Source organism: Bos taurus, chromosome 14 (genome assembly GCF_002263795.3).
Source record: "Bos taurus isolate L1 Dominette 01449 registration number 42190680 breed Hereford chromosome 14, ARS-UCD2.0, whole genome shotgun sequence".
Classification (NCBI taxonomy): Eukaryota; Metazoa; Chordata; class Mammalia; order Artiodactyla; family Bovidae; genus Bos; species Bos taurus.
This window is the reverse complement of record NC_037341.1, coordinates 777,736-796,819: the sequence shown is the minus strand read 5'-3', so window position 1 is coordinate 796,819 and position 19,084 is coordinate 777,736. Positions and strand designations below refer to the sequence as shown.

General features: G+C 47.8%; 1 protein-coding gene and 1 non-coding gene across 3 annotated transcripts in view; both read left to right on the top strand.

Annotated features, from left to right (window-relative positions):
• The window catches only part of SPATC1 (spermatogenesis and centriole associated 1), a 28,852-nt gene extending 10,834 nt beyond the window's left edge, over window positions 1–18,018 (top strand). The window contains exons 2-5 of one of the 2 annotated variants that reach the window (XM_025001949.2): window positions 10,946–11,602; window positions 12,109–12,219; window positions 12,328–12,467; window positions 17,638–18,018. In XM_025001949.2, the coding sequence (XP_024857717.1) occupies window positions 10,946–11,602; window positions 12,109–12,219; window positions 12,328–12,467; window positions 17,638–17,967 (1,238 nt within the window). In that variant the 3' untranslated portion in view covers window positions 17,968–18,018. Of the gene's footprint in view, window positions 1–10,945; window positions 11,603–11,706; window positions 12,220–12,327; window positions 12,468–17,637 lie in introns of both variants that reach the window. The other variant, XM_025001948.2, reaches the window with a different exon arrangement.
• On the top strand, window positions 2,794–2,866 carry TRNAG-UCC (transfer RNA glycine (anticodon UCC)). The gene has a single exon. It is a non-coding gene; the product is annotated as a tRNA-Gly (tRNA).
• Window positions 18,019–19,084: the final 1,066 nt, after the last annotated feature.

The window sequence follows — 19,084 nt, the reverse complement described above, 5'->3', positions numbered from 1 at the left end:
GTGAACACTGTGTCCACGACTGAGGCCACAACAGTCTTGGCTTCAAGCAGTGGAAACACAATCCCCCAGGAGCTGTACCAACACAACATGCAGTGCCATCCAGGGATGCACTTAATTGGCCCCTGAACCTTGATAGTGTCTTCACTGCAACCCTAAATGCCTTCAATGAGTCTTTTTGTTAATAACAATTTTCAGTTCAGTGGCTCAGTCATGTCTGACTCTTTGCTACCCCATGGACTGCAGCACACCGGGCTTCCCTGTCCATCACCAACTCCCGGAGCTTGCTCAAACTCATGTCAGTGATGCCATCCAACCATCTCATCCTCTGTCGTCCCCTTCTCCTGCCTTCAGTCTTTCCCAGCATCAGGGTCTTTTCCAAGGAGTCAGTTCTTCCCATCAGGTAGCTGAAGTATTGGAACTTCAGCTTCAGCTTTAGTCCTTCCAATGAATATTCAGGACTGATTCCCTTTAGGATGGACTGGTTGGATCTCCTTGCTGTCCAACGGACTCTCAAGAGACTTCTCCAACACCACAGTTCAAAAGCATCAATTGTTTAGCTCTCAGTTTTCTTCATGGTCCGATTCTCACATCCATACATGACTACTGAAAAAATCATAGCTTTGACTAGACTGACCTTTATATGCAAAGTAATATCTCTGCTTTTTAGTACACTATCAAGGTTTGTCATAGATTTTCTTCCAAGGAGCAAGCATCTTTTAATTTCATGGCTGCAGTCACCATCTGCAGTGATTTTGGAGCCCAATAAAATAAAGTCTGTCACTGTTTCCATTGTTTCCCCATCTATTTCCCATGAAGTGATGGGACCGGATGCCATGATCTTCATTTTTTGAATGTTGTGTTTTAAGCCAGTTTTTTCACTCTCCTCTTTCACTTTCATTAAGAGTCTCTTCAGTTCCTCTTCACTTTCTGCCATAAGGGTGGTGTCATTTGCATATCTGAGGTTATTGATATTTCTCCCAGCAATCTTGATTCTAGTTTGTGCTTCATCGAGCCAGGCATTTCAAATGATGTACTCTGCATATAGGGCTTCCCTTGTGGCTCAGCTGGTAAAGAATCCACCTGCGATTCGGGAAACCTGGGTTTGATCCCTGGGTTGGGAGGATCCCCTGGAGAAGGGAAAGGCTACCCACTTGGGTATTCTGGTGTGGAAAATTCCATGGACTGCATAGTCCATGGGGTCACAAAGAGTCTGACACGACTGAACAATTTTCACTCACTCACTCACTCAGCATATAAGTTAAATAAGTAGGGTGACAATATACAACCCTGACGTATTCCTTTCCGAATTTGGAACCAGTCCGTTGTTCCATGTCCAGTTCTAATTGTTGCTTCTTGACCTGCATACAGATGTCTCAAGAGGCAGGTCAGGTGGTCTGGTATTCCCATCTCTTTAAGAATGTTCCACAATTTGTTATGATCCACACAGTCAAAGGCTTTGGCATAGTCAATGAAGCAGAAGTAGATAGTTTTCTGGAACTCTCTTGCTGTTTCTATGATCCAACAGATGTGGGCAATTTGATCTCTGGTTCCTCTGCCTCTTCTAAATCCAGCTTGAACATCTGGAAGTGTTTGGTTCATGTATTGTTGAAGCCTCGCTTGGAGAATTTTGAGCATTATTTACTAGTGTGTGAGATAAGTGCAATTGTGCGGTAGTTTGAGCATTCTTTGGCATTGTCTTTCTTTGGGATTGGAATGAAAACTGACCTTTTCCAGTCTTGTAGCCACTGCTGAGTTTTCCAAGTTTGCTGGCATATTGAGTGCAGCACTTTCACAGCATCATCTTTCAGAACTTGAAATACCTTAACTGAAATTCCATCACCTCCACTAGCTTTGTTTGTGGTGATGCTTCCTAAGGCCCTCTTGACTTGGCATTCCAGGATGTCTGGCTCTAGGTGAGTGATCACACCATCGTGATTATCTGGGTTGTGAAGATCTTTTTGTACGGTTCTTCTGTGTATTCTTGCCACCTCTTCTTAATATCTTCTGCTTCTGTCAGGTCCATACCATTTCTGTTCTTTACTGTAAAATGTTCCCTTGGTATCTCTAATATTCTTGAAGAGATCTCTAGTCTTTCCCATTTTATTGTTTTTCTCTATTTCTTTGCATTGATCACTAGAGAAGGGTTTCTCATCTCGCCCTGCTATTCTTTGGAACTCTGTGTTCAGATGGGTATATCTTTCCTTTTCTCCTTTGCCTTTCACTTTTCTTTTCTCAGCTATTTGTAAGGCCTCCTCAGACAACAATTTTACCTTTTTGTATTTCTTTTTCTTGAGCATAGTCTTGAGCACTACCTCCTATACAATGTCACGAACCTCCGTCCATTGTTGTTCAGGCACTCCGTCTATCAGATCGAATCCCTTGAATCTATTTCTCACTTCTACTGTATAATCATAAGGGATTTAATTTAGGTCATACCTGAATGGTCTAGTGGTTTTCCCTACTTTCTTCAATTTGAGTCTGAATTGGAAATAAGGAGTTCGTGGTCTGAGCCACAGTCAGCTCCAGGTCTTGTTTTTGCTGACTGTATAGAGCTTCTCCATCTTTGGCTGCCAACAATATGATCAATCTGATCTCAGTATTGACCGTCTGATATCCATGTGTAGAGTCATCCCTTGTGTTGTTGGAAGAGGGTGTTTGCTATGACCAGTGTGTTCTCTTGGCAAAACTCTGTTAGCCTTTGCCCTGCTTCATTTTGTACTCCAAAGCCAAATTTTCCTTCTTTTCCCATTCATCTCTTAATAACAATTTTATTAAGATATAATTCACTGGACTTCCTTGGTGGTCCAATGGTTAAGACTTTGCATTTCCAATGCAGGGGGCACAGGTTCAATCCCTGGTCAGGGAACTAAGATTCTCATGCCACAAGGCAAGGCCAATAAACAAACAAACAAAAGATATAATTCACATACATACCATACAATTCACCCATTTAAAGTGTACAATTTAATATTTTTGATATATGCACAGATATGTACAAACACCACCATAATCAGCTTTAGAACTCTTTCATCACCCCAAAAATAAATCCTTTAGCAATCACATTCCTACCACTCAATCCTCCTCAGCTCTAAGCAACCACTAATTTACTCTCTGCTATTATGGATGTTTGTTCTGGACATTCCATATAAGTGGATTCATATATAAGTGGCTTTTATGGCTGGTTCCTTTCATTTAGCATAATGTTTTCAAGGTTTATCCATGTTATAGCATGAATCAGTACTTCTAGGTGGGAGATGGGGGACATTGTTTTTATGGATGAATAATATTCCATTAATGGATGTACCACATTCATTTATCCATTCATCAGTTCATGGACTTTTGTTTCCTCCTTTTGGCTATTATTAATAATGATGCTGTAAGCCTTCACGTACAAGTTTTTGTGTGCATATATGTTTCCATTTCTCTTGACTGTATAGCCAGGCGTGAATTTGCCGTGTCCTATATAGCTCTATGTTTAACTCTGAGGAACTGCCAGGTCGTGTTGCAGTGGAGCAGCATAATTTTACATAGGCCACCATTAATGTAGGAGCATTTCTGTTCCTCCACATCCTGCCAATACTTATTCTCTGACTTTTTGATTATAGCCACCTTGGTGGGTTAGAAGTGGTATATCATTCTGATGTTAATTTGCATTTCCCTGATGACTAATGAGATTGAGCAACTTTTCATGTATTTATTGGCCATTTTTGTTTCATCCTTGAGAAATGCCTGTTCAGATCTTTGGTCCATTTTTAAATTGGACTATTTGGTTTTTATTATTGAGTTGTAAGAGTTCTTTATATAATCTGGATATAAGTCCCTTATCAAATATATGATTTGGAAATATTTTCTCCCATTTTGTCTTTTCAGTTTCTTGATAGTGTGCTTTGAAACACAAAAGCTTTTAATTTTGATGAAATCCAACTAATTGTTTCTTTTATTGCTCTGATAGGGAGTTCATGAAATCTGTAAATCAACTAGGGGAGTATATGCTATCTTCACAATATTAAGTCTTCCAATCCATAAACATAGGATATTTTCCATTTATTTAGAGTTTCTTTCATTTCTGTCAATAATGTTTATAGTTTTCAGAGCATAAGTTTTGCATATCTTTTGTTAAATTTATTCCCAAATATTTTACTCTTTTTGATGCTATTGTCTTAATTTTACTTCTGGATTATTCATTGATAGTATATGGAAATACAGTCGACTTTTGTAGACCTGCCAATGAATCTTGCACTCTGTATTCTAAGGACCACACAACTCCTTCAGCTAGTTACCTGTTACCTGATTGAGTTTGGGATCTCACATGGCTGGCACAGGGGTCACAGTTTATAGGGTCATTCTGTGGACAATTCCTAGACTGACCCTTTTTTTTTTTCTTTTTAATTTTTTTTATTGAAGGATAATTGCTTTACAAAATTTTATTGTTTTCTGTCAAACCTCAACCTGAATGAGCCATAGGTATACATATATCCCCTCCCTTTTGAACCTCCCTCCCAACTCCCTCCCCATCCCACCCCTCTAGGTTGATACAGAGCCCCTGTTTGAGTTTCCTGAGCCATACAGCAAATTCCCATTGGCTGTCGATTTTATGTATGGTAATGTAAGTTTCCATGTTACTCTTTCCATACATCTCACCCTCTTTTCTCCCGATGTCCATAAGTCTATTCTCTATATCTGTTTCTCCATTGCTGCCCTGTAAATAAGTTCTTCAGTACCATTCTTCTAGATTCCATATATATGTGTTAGAATACCATATTTCTCTTTCTGACTCACTTCACTCTGTATAATAGGTTCTAGGTTCATCCACCTCATCAGAACTGACTCAAATGCACTCCTCTTTATGGCTGAGTAATATTCCATCGTGTATATGTACCACAACTTCTTTTTCCATTCATCTGTCGATGGACATCTAGGTTGCTTCCATGTTCTAGCTATTGTAAATAGTGCTGCAGTGAACAGTGGGATACATGTGTCTTTTTCAGTTTTGGTTTCTTAAGGTTATATGCCTAGGAGTGGGATTGCTGGGTCATATAGTGGCTTCATTCCTAGTTTTTAAAATAATCTCCATACCATCTTTCATAGTGGCTGTATCAATTTACATTCTCACTAACAGTGCAAGAGTGTTCCCTTTTCTCCACACCTTCTCCAGCATTTATTGCTTGTAGACTTTTTATGATGGCCATTCTGAGTGGTGTGAGGTGCTATCTCAATGTAGTTTTGATTTGCATTTCTCTAATAATGAGCAATGTTGAGCATCTTTTCATGTGTTTGTTAGCCATCTGTATGTCTTCTTTGGAGAAATGTCTGCTTAGGTCTTCTTCCCACTTTTTGACTGGGTTCTTTGTTTTTCTGGCATTGAGTTGTATGAGCTGCTTGTGTATTTTGGAAATTAATCCTTTGTCAGTTGTTTAATTTGCTATTATCTTCTCCTATTCTGAGGGCTGTCTTTTCACCTTGCTTATAGTTTCCTTTGCTGTGTAAAAGCTTTTAAGTTTAATCAAGTCTCACTTATTTACTTTTGTTTTTGTTTCCATTACTCTAGGAGGTGGGTCATAGAGGATCTTGCTTTGATTTATGTCATTGGGTGTTCTGCCTTTGTTTCCTCTAAGAGTTTTGTCATTTCTGGTCTTACATTCAGGTCTTTAATCCATTTTGAGTTTGTCTTTGTGTATGGTGTTAGGAAGTGTTCTAATTTCATTATTTTATATGTAGCTGTCCAGTTTCCCCAGCACCATTTATTGAAGAGGCTGTCTTGCTTCCTTTGTCAAAAATAAGGTACCCATAGGTGCATGGGTTAATTTCTGGGCTTTCTATCTTGTTCCATTGGTCTATATTTCTGTTTTTGTGCCAGTACCATACTGTCTTGATGACTGTAACTTTGTAGTATAATCTGAAGTCAGGAAGGTTGCTTCCTTCAGCTCCATTCTTCTTTCTCAAGACTGCTTTGGCTATTCGGGGTCTTTTGTGTTTCCATATGAATTGAGAAATTTTTTGTTCTAGTTCTGTGAAAAATGCCATTGGTAATTTGATAGGGATCACATTGAATTTGTAGAATAGTCATTTTCACAATATTGATTCTTCCTACCCAGGAACATGGAATATCTCTCCATCTGTTTATGTCATCTTTGATTTCTTTCATCAGTGTCTTATAATTTTCTATGTACAGTTCTTTTGTCTCCTTGCTGCTGCTAAGTCGCTTCAGTCGTGTTCGACTCTGTGCGACTGCATGGACTGCAGCCTACTAGGCTCCACTGTCCATGGGATTTCCAGGCAAGAATACTGGAGTGGGGTGCCATTGCCTTCTCCTTAGGTAAGTTTATTCCTAGAAATTTAATTCTTTTTGTTGCAATGGTAAATGAGATTGATTCCTTAATTTCTCTTTCTGATTTTTCATTGTTAGTATATAGAAATGCAAGTGATTTCTGTGAATTGATTTTGTATCCTGCAACTTTGCAAAATTCACTGATTAGCTCTAGTAATTTTCTGGTACTATCTTTAGGGTTTTCTCTGTACAGTATCATGTCATCTGCAAACAAAGAGCTTTATTTCTTCTTTTCCTATCTGGATTCCTTTTATTTCTTTTTCTTCTCTGACTGCTGTAGCTAGGACTTCCAAAGCTATGTTGAATAATAGTGGTGAAAGTGGACACTCTTGTCTTGTTCCTGATCTTAGGGGGAATGCTCTCAGTTTTTCACCATTGAGAATAATGTTTGCTGTAGGCTTATCATATACAGCCTTTACTATGTTGAAGTAAATTCTTCCTATGCTCATTTTTTGAAGAGTTTTAATCACAAATGGGTGCTGAATTTTGTCAAAGGCTTCTTTTGCATCTATTGAGATTATCATATGCATTTTATCTTTCAATTTGTTAATATGATCTATCACATTGATTGATTTGTGTATATTGAAGAATCCTTGCATTCCTGGAATAAACCCAACTTGATCATGGTGTATGAGCTTTTTGATGTGTTGCTGAATGCTGTTTGCCAGAAGTTTGTTGAGGATTTTTGCATCTATGTTCATCAGTGATATTGGCCTGTAGTTTTCTTTTTTGTGTTGTCTTTGTCTGGTTTTGGTATCAGGGTGATGGTGGCCTCGTAGAATGAGTTTGGAAGTGTTCCTTCCTCTGCAATTTTTGGAAACAGTTTTAGAAGGATAGGCATTAGCTCTTCTCTAAATGTTTGACAAAATTCTCCTGTGAAGCCATCTGGTCCTGGGCTTTTGTTTTGGGGGAGATTTTTTTTTTTATCACAGCTTCAATTTCAGTGCTTGTAATTGGGTTGTTCATAATTTCTATTTCTTCCTGGTTCAGTCTTGAAAGATTGAACTTTTCTAAGAATCTGTCCATTTCTTCCATGTTATCCATTTTATTGCCATACAGTTGTTCATAATAGCCTCTTATAATCCTTTGTATTTCTGCATTGTCTTTTGTAACCTCTCCTTTTTCATTTTTCATTTTGTTGATTTTATTCTTCTCTCTTTTTTTCTTGATGAATCTGGCTAAAGGTTTGTCAATTTGTTTATCTTCTCAAAGAACCAGCTTTTAGCTTTATCTTTACTATTGTTTCCTTCATTTCTTTTTCATTTATTTCTGCTCATATCTTTATGATGTCTGTCCTTCTACTAATTTGGGGTTTTTTGTTGTTCTTCTTCTTTTTCCAGTTGTTTTAGGTGTAAAGTTAGGTTGTGTATTCGATGTTTTTCTTGTTTCTTGAGGTAGAATTGTATTGCTATAAACTTCCCTCTTAGAACTGCTTTTGCTGCAGTTCAATACATAAGGAGCACCTCAATACATAAGACAAATACTAACAGACATAAAAGGAGAAATTGACAGTAACTCAATCCCATAAGTTTTGAGTTGTTGTGTTTTCATTGTCATTTGTTTCTAGAAATTTTTTGATTTCCCTTTTGATTTCTTCAGTAACCTGTTGGTTATTTAGAATGTGTTGTTTAATCTCCATGTATTTGTGCTTCTTACAGTTTTTTTCTTGTAATTGATATCTAGTCTCATAAGCCTTGTGGTTGGGGAAGGTGCTTAATATGATTTCAATTTTCTTAAATTTACTGAGGTTGGATTTGTGACCCAAGATGTGGTCTATCCCAGAGAATGTTCCATGTGCACTTGAGAAGAAGGTATATTCTTCCGCATTTGGATTCAATGTCCTGAAGATATCAATGAGATCCACTGCATCTAATGTATCATTCAAGACTTGTGTTTCCTTATTAATTTTCTGTTTTGATGATCTGTCCATTGGTGAGAGTGGGGTGTTAAAGTCTCCTACTATTCTTGTGTTCCTGTCAGTTTCTCCTTTTATGTCTGTTAGTGTTTGTCTTATGTATTGAGGTGCTCCTATGTTGGGTGCATAGATATTTACAATTGTTATGTCTTCCTCTTGAATTGATACCTTGATCATTAGGTAGTGTCCTTCCTTATCTCTTGTAATATTCTTTATTTTAAGGTCTATTTTTTCTGATATGAGGGTTGCTAGTCCAGCTTTCTTTAGCTTCCCATTTGTATGGACTATATTTTTCCACCCTCTCACTTTCTAGACTGACCCTTTTTTAAGTCTCAGGTTTCATCTGTGCTCATATATAATCATATTCTTCATGTTTATTGAACACTTCCTGTGGCCCAAGCACTGCTCCAGGCACAGGGCAACAGCAGCACACAGACGAAGCCCTGCCTGCATGGAGCTTCCATGCTAATCGAGGGAGCCAGGGCAAACCAGTAAGTTGTTGCAGAGTGTCTTAGAGCGGGATAAGTGCCAAGAAGGAAGTCATCGAGGAGAGGGGAAGGAGCAGGTGGCCTGAAGGAACCTGGCAATTCCGGATGGAAGACCTCCCTGAGAAGGTCTCACGTGAAGGATGAGTGGCAGTGCAGGGCCAACCAGGCACACAGGAAGAGCAGTCCAGGTGGAAATGATCGAGTGAGTCACTCAGTCACGTCCAACTCTTTGCGACCCCATGGACTATACAGTCCATGGCATTCTCCAGGCCAGAATACTGGATTAGGTAGACATTTCCTTCTCCAGAGGATCTTCCCAACCCAGGAATCAAACCCAGGTCTCCCGCATTGCAGGCGGATTGCAATGGGACCAGCCAAGGCAAAGACAGAGGCAAGGGCGTGGTGGGGGCATCAGTGAGATGGTCTCAGAGACCATGAGGACCGACTGTGCAGAGATTGTCTTCTCTCCCGAGTCCTGGAGATGCTGCCTAAGTCATCCAGACCCCAGGCTCCTGGAAGAGGAGACGGGCCGAGGAGGACGGACACTCAGCTCGGATGTCCATGCCCTACCACCTCTGACCCACCACTGCCCAGTCCCTCACACACTTCCTCCCCATGGGCTCTTCCCTTAAGCGTTACTGTCTCCTCAATCCTAAAGCAAAAATCCCAAAAAGTCAAAACAAGAAATCATCAAAGACTGATTCTGAAATTTTAATTTATTTGTTTGGAAAAAATAACAAAACTTAAAATGTTTGGCTGGATGTCCTGGTAGTGTAGCACCAATGTACCACCCCCAGGACTTCGAAGGGAACATCAGATGTTCTAAGGGGTCTTAAAGCAGAGGGGCTCGGCAGTGTGCATTGAAAAACTGTAAAATGTCTGTTTTCAGAGGGTGGGGGAATAACAAAGATTTATATAGTAGTATTTTTGTTCCTGGGAAAACTGGAATCAATAGAATCCCCCAACTGAAATCGGCTCGATAAATAATGGCATGTACACAAGATGGAAACCACCGTGGCCAAATAAGCACTGTTTTCCAAGAATGACACAGCTGGAGGGAGCATCTCCCAGAGACGGGGCACATAAGGACATAGGGACATAGAGTCAGTGTACACGTGTGCGTGGCCTGGGAGCCAGGAACAGCTGGCTTCACCTTTTTTTAAATGGCTGAGAGAAAAATCAAAGGAGAGGACTATTTCACAACATGGAAGAAGCCCATGAAATTCAAATACTAGCATTTGTGAATTTTTGCTGCCACACATCCACGTCCATTTGTTTCCACGTTGTCCTTGAAAACTTGAAAACAGCCACGATGACAGAGCTGAGAAGCTGCAGCAAGAGTGGCCAGGAAGGCTGGAGGTCTGTAGACAGCTCCTCACTGAGGGGTCTGCCAGCCCCTGACCCGCATAACCACCTGGAGACGTCTTCAAGGCCACACACACAGGGCTTTGCAATACGACGCACTGCAGGGCGACAGGTCGACCAGTGGTGTTCATCGCTTTTTGACTTGTCTGTGTTTCCATTCTTTCCTTGTCATAAGCATGTTCTGCTTTTATTTTTATAACATGGAAGCTTCCATCAAACTGCACACTCACAGATGCCTTTCCCACGCCCTCCCTAGGGGACTTCTCCTTCCAACAGGGGTCACTTGGTCATTCCGGAGCAGTTTCCTCAGGAACCAGGGGCAAACAGGCCCCCAGGCCGCATGCGGGGGTGGGCACAGCAGGCCCTCCTGCAGCCGCATCCCCTGTGGGTAGGCAGGGGCCAGGCACACCCTGGGCTCCAGCCGCTTCCAGTTCCGGCCCCCTGACGGTCCCTCATGTTGTGAGCTTCAGCTGTCCTTAGGAGGACAGTGGTCAGGAGGCCTGGGCCCACCTCTCCCCACCAGGGCACAGAGGGGTCAACTTGGCCACCTGTGTGTTCAAACCATCCCCTCTTCAGTGAGGGGTCAGCAGCTCAGGGCAGCGGCTTGTCTGAGGGGCAGGTAGCGTGGAAGGTCCTGGCGGCGGGGGCAGGCGTTTAGGGAGGTGATCCTGGGAGGAAGCAGGTGCCCTCAGAGGATAGAGACGAGGAGCCAGATCCTCGCGTGGGATCCGCCTAGAGGGGAGGCTCAGAGAGTTGGTCAGCTCATCGGAAGCAGATGGGCCTCGTGGTCCAGGCCCTGCCACAGTGGGAGAGAGCCTGGCGTCTCAGTGCTTTCTCTGTGTCCCCCAGGTGTCTTCCTGCCCCCGTCCCCGGCAGCAGCAAACGAACCCATCCTGGAAGAAGTGGGGATTGTGGCTCTGGCACCCCTGGCCGACGTGCTAAACAGCCCGCAGCCCAGCCCCGTGGCAGGCCCCATCGTGAGCCCCCTGGCAGGCCCTCTCAACACGCTGCTGCCTGGCCCAGGGCCCACCTCCCAGAGCAGCCCACTCACCAGCCTCCTGAGCAGCCACCTGGCCAGCCCCCTGGTAGTGCCCCAAGTGGGCACACCAACCAGCTCCCTAGGCCTGCCCTCCACCGGCTCCCTGATGCCCAGCAACCCCCTGGCGGGCCCCATGGCAGTGCCCCCAGGGGGCACACCAACCAGTTCCCTGGGCCTGCCCTCCACCGGCCCCCTGACTCCAGGAAGCCCCCTGGTGGGCCCCCTAGCTGTGTCTCAGAACGGCCCCCTGATGCCCCCTATGACAGGCTCGGGGGTCCTCTCCCTGAACAGCCCCCTGCTCACCTCCACGGCCGCCCCTCTAGGTGTCTCTCAGAACGTTCTGGCCAACCCCATGAACAATCTGGTGCTGTCGGAGGCCCCACGGGTGAGGCTGGCAGAGCCGCTCCGAGGATATCCCCCGGGACCCCACCCCTCGGCTGACAGGGGACCTTCTGCCACCTCCAAAGGTAACAGATGCAGGGATGGGGGGTGGGCCCTGCCAGGCCAGTCCTTGGTCCTGCCTCGCTCTAATCTGCCTCCTTTCCTTTCTGCCCCTCCCGCACATCACTAGTTTCACTCCCCACTGAGCACCCCCAGCCAACCCACGAGCCGGAGCCCCTCAGCATGACATTTGTGGGTGCACCTATCCAGACCTCCACCCCTGTTGGTGCCCTGGGCACTCCAGGCCCCGTGATAGCCTTCTCCTATGGCACCTCAGATGCTCAGACACAGCCTGGCGGCCCCCAGGGACAAGTGATCCCTGCCTCTGTCCCTGTCTCGACTGCCTCCAACATGGCCATCCTCACCTCTGCCCCTACCCCCACCCCCACAGTGACCACCAGCTACACCCCCTCAAGCACACCGCACCCCTCTGCTCGAACGCACCACTCCCCATCCCGGCCCTCGCCCACCCCTCACTCCCCTCCACGCAACCCCCGCTCCCCACCGCGAACCTCGTCCTCCCCGGCTTCAGTCACCGACGCCCGTGGTCCACGCGGCCCAGAGCAGTCTCGGAAAAGCATCCTGGAGTTGGAGCGGAAGCTAGCCCACCGCAAGAGCAGCAAGTTCCCCGACAGCTCTCGAGGTCAGCGCGAGGCTGGGGTCCCCTCTGCTGCCCATGGAGACCTCCCAGGCACCCCTTGGGCTGCTGGCCACAGCCACTGATCACTCTGTCCACCCCTGTTGTCCCCAGAATCAAAGCAGCTAGCCTGGGAGAGGCTGGTGGGGGAGATCGCCTTCCAGCTGGACCGCAGGATCCTGTCCAGCATCTTCCCCGAGCGTGTGAGGCTCTATGGCTTCACAGTCTCCAACATTCCAGAGAAGATCATCCAGGTGTGTCCTGCCCATCCCCACTGGCCACCGGAGGGCCTGCCCGCCACTGCAAGGGTGGGGAGCTTGCTGGCTCTCGACGGGCTTCTGGGGGCCAGCCAGGCAGAGCACAGCAGAATCTGAGGGCACCCAGGGATGCAGGAAGCTCAGTGCTCAGTCCAGTGGCCAGCAGGTGTCCAGGGTGTCCGGCCGCAGGGGCCTGTGTCCCAGCCCCATGGGAGGCCTTCCCAAAGAGCAGAGCAGCGAGGGCCCCCACAGGGTCAGATGTGCGCTCCCAGCCTTCTCACTGCCGTGGCCTCTGGACCTCCGAGCTCTGCTCCCAAGGGCCCTTCCCCAGGCTGGCAGAGCTGAGGCCTCAGCCTTCTTCCCCGAGGGGTCTGAGTCCTCAAGGGTCACAGGTGGACACAGTGGAGGCCGGTTTTCAGAGCCTCTGAGTAGCTGGCAGCCTGGTGGCCATTGAGGCTGGGCTAATTCCAGTCCATTCCCAGCCTGCCCTCCACTAAGCCCACTACCCCCAAGGGACATGGAGGACAGTGCTTCCCAAACGAGTCTGGGCGCTTCTTGCCGCCACCGTGTACTAGGCGCTGACGAATGGTAGCCTGGGGGTGGGGGGGCGTGGGCCGGACACCCTGCGGCCCTGCTCCCCAAAATGAGCGAAGGCACGCCCTTCGCGACTGACGCCCCGCGGGTGGGGGCGGCGGTGAGCGCACAGGAGTAGGGGGCGCGAGGGTGGCAGCCTCTGCCTCTCAGCGTTCATCCGCGGGGACTGAGCCCTCTGTGCCCCTTCCTCTCTCCTTGGCGGGGCTGTCAGCCTGAGTCTGAGTGGGCAGAAATGACGTTCGGTTACAATGGGCTCATCAGTTCCGCGGGTTGCATTTGCCTTCTCCATTTGTTAAGGTGTCCGTTTAGGTTTTTAATTTTACCCTGGCCAGAATTATCTGCCTTTTCCTTTATCTGTGCTTTTCAAGTCTTGTTTAAGACTGGAGCTGCCAGCCCCGCCTCAGTCCCCTCTTCCAGTCCACGTGTGTGGGCTCCGGTCCTCCCTTCCAGCCCTGCCACAAGCCGATGTCCTAATCCAGCTGCAGAGGTAGCCTGGGCATCCTTCTTCCAGACTGTAGTAGCTCCTCTTGGCCCTTCACTCTTCAATAAGAATTTCAGGGTCTGTCAAGTTCTAAGAAAAATCCAGTTCAAATGTTTGGGTTTTCATTGGTTTACAGGTTGAGCTGGGGACGTTTCCCATCTTTGCCCTATTGGTATCCTTGTGTTGCTGGTGTCAGCAAGCCCACGTTGCTAACATCCGGTTTGACGACCCTTGACCTGTCTTGGGAGCTAAAATTCAGACTTAAATTGAAGTAGGGAAAACCATTAGGCAATTCAGGTATGACCTAAATCAAATCCCTTACGATTATATAGTAAAAGTGACAAATAGATTCAAGGGATTCGATCTGATAGACAGAGTGCCTGAACAACAATGGACGGAGGTTCGTAACACTGTACAGGAGGCAGTGACCAAGACCATTCCCAAGAAAAAGAAATGCAAAAAGGTAAAATGGTTCTGAGGAGGCCTTACAAATAGCTGAGAAAAGAAGCAAGAGGCAAAGGAGAAAAGGAAAAACATACCCATCTGAATGCAGAGTTTGAGAGAATAGCAAGGAAAGATGAGAAATCCTTGTGATCAATACAAAGAAATATAGGAAAATAGAATGGAAAAGATGAGATCTCTTCAAGAAAATTAGAGATACCAAGGGAACATTTCATGTAAAGATGGGCTCAATAAAGAACAGAAACAGTATGGACTTAACAGAAGCAGAAGATATTAAGAACAGGTGGCAAGAATACACAGAAGAACTGTACAAAAAAGATCTTCATGACTCAGATAACTACAATGGTGTGATCACTCACCTGGACCCATACATTCTGTGGTCCAAAGTCAAGTGGGCCTTAGGAAGCATCACCATGAACAAAGCTTGTGGAGGTGACATAATTCCAGCTGAGCTATTTTAAATACTCAGAGATGATGCTGTGGAAGTGCTGCACTCAATACACCAGCAAATTTGGAAAACTCAGCAGTGGCCACTGGACTGGAACAGGTCAGTTTTCATTCCAATCCCAAAGAAAGGCAATGCCAAAGAATGCTCAAACTACCACACAATTGCACTCATCTCACACGCTAGCAAAATAGTGCTAAAATTCTCCAAGCCAGCTTCAACAGCTCATGAACCAAGAACTTTCAGATGTTCAAGCTGGATTTAGAAAAGGCAGAGGAACCAGAGATCAAATTGCCAACATCCACTGGATCATAGGAAAAGCAAGAGAATTCCAGAAAAACATCTACTTCTGCTTCATTGACTAGGCTAAAGCCTTTGACTGTGTGCATCACAACAAACTGTGGAAAATTGTTAAACAGATGAGAATACCAGTCTACCTTACCTGCCTCCTGAGAAATCTGTATGCAGGTCAAGAAGCAACAGTTAGAACTGGACATGGAACAATGGACTGGTTCCAAATTGGGAAAGGAGTACATCAAGGCTATATATTGTCACCCTGCTTATTTAACTTATGTGCAGAGTACATCATGCAAAATGCCGGGCTGGATGAAGCACAAGCTGGAATCAAGATTGCTGGGAGAAATATCAATAAATCTCAGATATGCAGGTGACACCACCCTTGTGGCAGAAATCAAAGAGGAACTAAAGAGTTTCCTGATGAAAGTGAAACAGGAGAGTGGAAAAGCTGCCTTCAGTTCACTCGCTCAGTTGTGTCCAACTCTTTGGGACCCCCATGGAGTGCAGCATGCCAGGCTTCCCTGTCCATCAGCAACTTCCAGAGCTTGCTCAAAGCTGGCTTAAAAATCAACACTCAAAAAACACAGATCATGGCATCTGGTCCCATCACTTCATGGCAAATAGATGGGGAAACAATGGAAATAGTGACAGACTTTATTTTCTTGGGCTCCAAAGTCATGGAAGATGGTGACTGGAGCCATGAAATTAAAAGATGCTTGCTCCTTGGAAGAAAAGCTATGACCAATCTAGACAGCATATTAAAAAGCAGAGACGTTACTTTGCTGACAAATTTGTGAATAATCAAAGCTATGGTTTTTGCAGTAGTCATGTATGGATGTGAGAGTTGGACCATAAAGAAGGCTGAGTGCCATAGAATTGATGCTTTTGAACTGTGGTGTTGGAGAAGACTCATGAGAGTCCCTTGGAGAGCAAGGAGGTCAAACCAGTCAATCCTAAAGGAAATCAATCCTGAATACTAACTGGAAGGACTGATGCTGAAGCTGAAACTCCAGTACTTTGGCCACCTGACTCAAAGAACCAACTCACTGAAAAAGACCTTGATGGTGGGAAAGATTGAAGGCAGAAGGGGACAACAGGGGATGAGATGGTTGGATGGCATCCCTGACTCAATGGACATGAGTTTGAGCAAGCTCTGGGAGATGGTGATGGACAGGAAGCCTGGTGTGCTGCAGTCCATGGGGTCGCAAAGAATGGGACTCAACTGAGTGACTGAACTGAACTGAACTGACCTGTCCTGGACCACAGCCACCACTCCTGCTGTGTCATGCGTGCAGGCACGGCGGCTATTCAAAAATGGGCACATGACACAGAGAAGCACAATATTTATGTCTCTAAAATGCTGCGTCTGATATCTAGTTGGCAAAGATTACATTAAATTGTAAGGTAAAGTCTAGTTGCCCATGTAGATTAGACATCAAACCGTGGAAAGAGGGTTTGAGTTGTTTGAAACTGCCCATTTAAATGGAAATAAGCTCGGTCTTTCAGTGCCTGGGCTGTGCAAGTCCTCCCCTTCCCCACCACTCTTCGCCCTGCCGGATTGTTTCTACTTATACTGGGCAATAGTCACAGCCCTAAATGCAACTCCCCAGAGAAGAGGCAAGAAGAGGAGGCAGAATGTCTGTAAGGCAATTTTTCAGTGTTTAAGAAAGTCAATAGTTCCGCCAATACTCCAGCACTCCAGCCTCCACCTTGCTGGCCTCCAGCAGATGGAGCCAGATGGAACCCAGGTCAGGAAGACAGGCCTGTCCCAGTGTTGCAAAGTGGCTCAGGGTTGCCCCTGCCAGAAGTCAGAGGCTGCTTTGGCTGAACCCTAACATGAGCCTGGTGCTCCGCTCACACGACCACCCAGGTAGGGGCAGACAGGGAACTAACTGGAGAAGGCGATGCTTGAGCGGACTGGGCGACCCTAGGAGGTGGCGTCTAGGGAACTGCGGGCAGAGGGTGAGCAGGGCCAGATGGGGGCCTTGAGGGTCAGCCCTGGCCCTGGAGCTGGAGCAGCGGGAACCACACGGGGGCTCTAACTGGGCAACACCCAGTTAGTGCCAATTCCGTGCACTGCCAACCCACTGTTTCATGGGCCTGGGGGCAGCGGTACCAGCGACAGGTACAGAATTTGCAGGACCAAGTGCACAGGAAAACACAGCACTCCTTGTTCAAAAATTAAGACCTCGAGATTGCTTCAGCAGAACTTCAAGCTGAGGGCACCAGAAGGCAGTGGAGGGAGGGATTGGGAGGCGGGGTGCAGGCCCAGCCCGGCAGGGACAAAGTAGGTAAAGACCGACCTCAGGCCCAGACACCGGAGCCGGCGCCCGAGTGACAGCAGTGCTGGGACTCAGGGCCTTGGCTCTGGGCCCGGGGTTGTCAGCACATGGTGAGGGCTGGAAGGGACCCCCGCAGGGTGTGGGCACAAGATGCTAAGGATGGGGTGTTGGGACAGGGGGCCTAGAGAACAGCCTGAGAAGTAGGAAGGCCGGACCCAGGAGGAGGCCTGGGAAAGACCCTGGGTGGCGTTTTCCCAGTCAGGCAACCCTGGGGGTTTGGGGAGGTCCCCTGGTGTCTCATCACCAGCAGCCACGCCCTCCGTCCTCTGCTGCTTGTGGCCCCAGCTCAGTCCAATTCCAGGTGGTGGATGGAGCTGGTGATGGGGCTGCTGGAAGCTCTGAGCTCAGGCTCAGCCCACAGGGTTCCCCCACCCTGGATCCCTAGAGGCGCCTCGGCCAGGGCCTCCAGGAGACCTCCCTGCAGGTCCCGCCCTCCGACCGTGATCCTGGCGGAACCACACCCCACAGCCTCCTTTGCCCCCATGTGTTTGCCTGCTCTTGGGCCAGGGTGGAGCCAAGGGTCCCTGACCATTGCTGTCCCCTCAGGCCTCCCTGAACCCCAGTGACCACAAGCTGGATGAGGAGCTGTGCCAGACGCTCACACAGCGCTACGTGAGCATCATGAACCGGCTGCAGAGCTTGGGCTACAACGGGCGGGTGCACCCGGCGCTGACGGAGCAGCTGGTGAATGCTTACGGCATCCTGCGGGAGCGGCCGGAGCTGGCCGCGTCCGAGGGTGGCTCCTATACAGTGGACTTCCTGCAGCGCGTGCTGGTGGAGACTGTGCACCCCAGCATGCTCACTGATGCGCTGCTGCTGCTCTCCTGCCTCAGCCAGCTGGCCCACGATGATGGCAAGCCCATGTTCATCTGGTGACGCCACCATTAAAGCTTCCCTCGGACGCTGGCCGTTGGGCCCGGGCCGGTACTCCTGGGTGGTGCCGCCTCCTCTGGGGCCCTTCCGTCCTGTCTGCTCTCAGGGTTCCTGCCCCTCGGGGTCCCCGGAGAGAGCCCCAAGGCCAAATTTCAGCAGCTGTCATGCTGAGGGGGTGTTCCAGAGGTCCCACATCTCCCCTCACATGGCCTGAGGCCTGGAATAGCCAGAGCAGGAAGCGAGAAGGAGCCGAGCTGGCAGCGGGTGTGTGGGTGTGCCCGCAGCCCTGACCACCTGCTGGCGGCCAGGTGAGGCCTGGGCCCAGAGCAGAAGGCAGAGTGGGCTCCAGAGGAGGCTGTGGGCACAGGAGCGCCTCCCTCTGCACTAGGCAGGGACAAGGAGGGTGGGGACATGTTTTCTGGACCCTCATCAAGGGCAGGGGGACATTAAAGGGACAGGAGCCAGGAGAAAGAGACTCACTCACACCTGGGCACTGGGCAGCCCAGGGAGGTGGGGGCCCTGCAAGGCCAAAGGCTCCCGCAGGAAGGGACTAGACTGTGAGAGTCAGAACTGGGAGGGCAGCTCCCCACTATTGAAGGGGCACAGCTGAGCAGCACAGGAGAGCTGGAGTGGGGTGGGGTAGGAGGGGACACGGGAGGTAACCTATAGACTCAGAGAGGGAAGGCTGGTGGGGAGTGCGAGATGCCCTGAGTGTAGGCCAGGGTGCTTGTCCCTTCAGGACCTGCATGAGGAGCGGAGAGGGCCTTCCTGCAGGAGGGGAAGAGGCCAGAGGTGGTGGTGGGGATGCGGACCCCAGCCAGGAGGCTTCCCGAGTACCGCTGCCCACCAGCCTGAGGATCACCAGGGGACAGAGGAGCCACCGGGCATGGGTTAATGTCAGCTACCAGCAAGAGGGTACAGAGGAGAGGGGGTTAGTGTGAGCTGGGGTCTCTGGCCCCAGAGCTGCTGCCTCTCTGCAGCCTTACTCCCCTCCCCCCAGGCCTACTTCAGCAGATGAAATCAGACCCCTGGGAAAGGCAGGGAGGGCCCCTGCATACAGACAGGCAGAGAGCCCTAGGTGCGCCTAGCTCTGTCTGCTGAGAAGGCTGAACAACAGGAC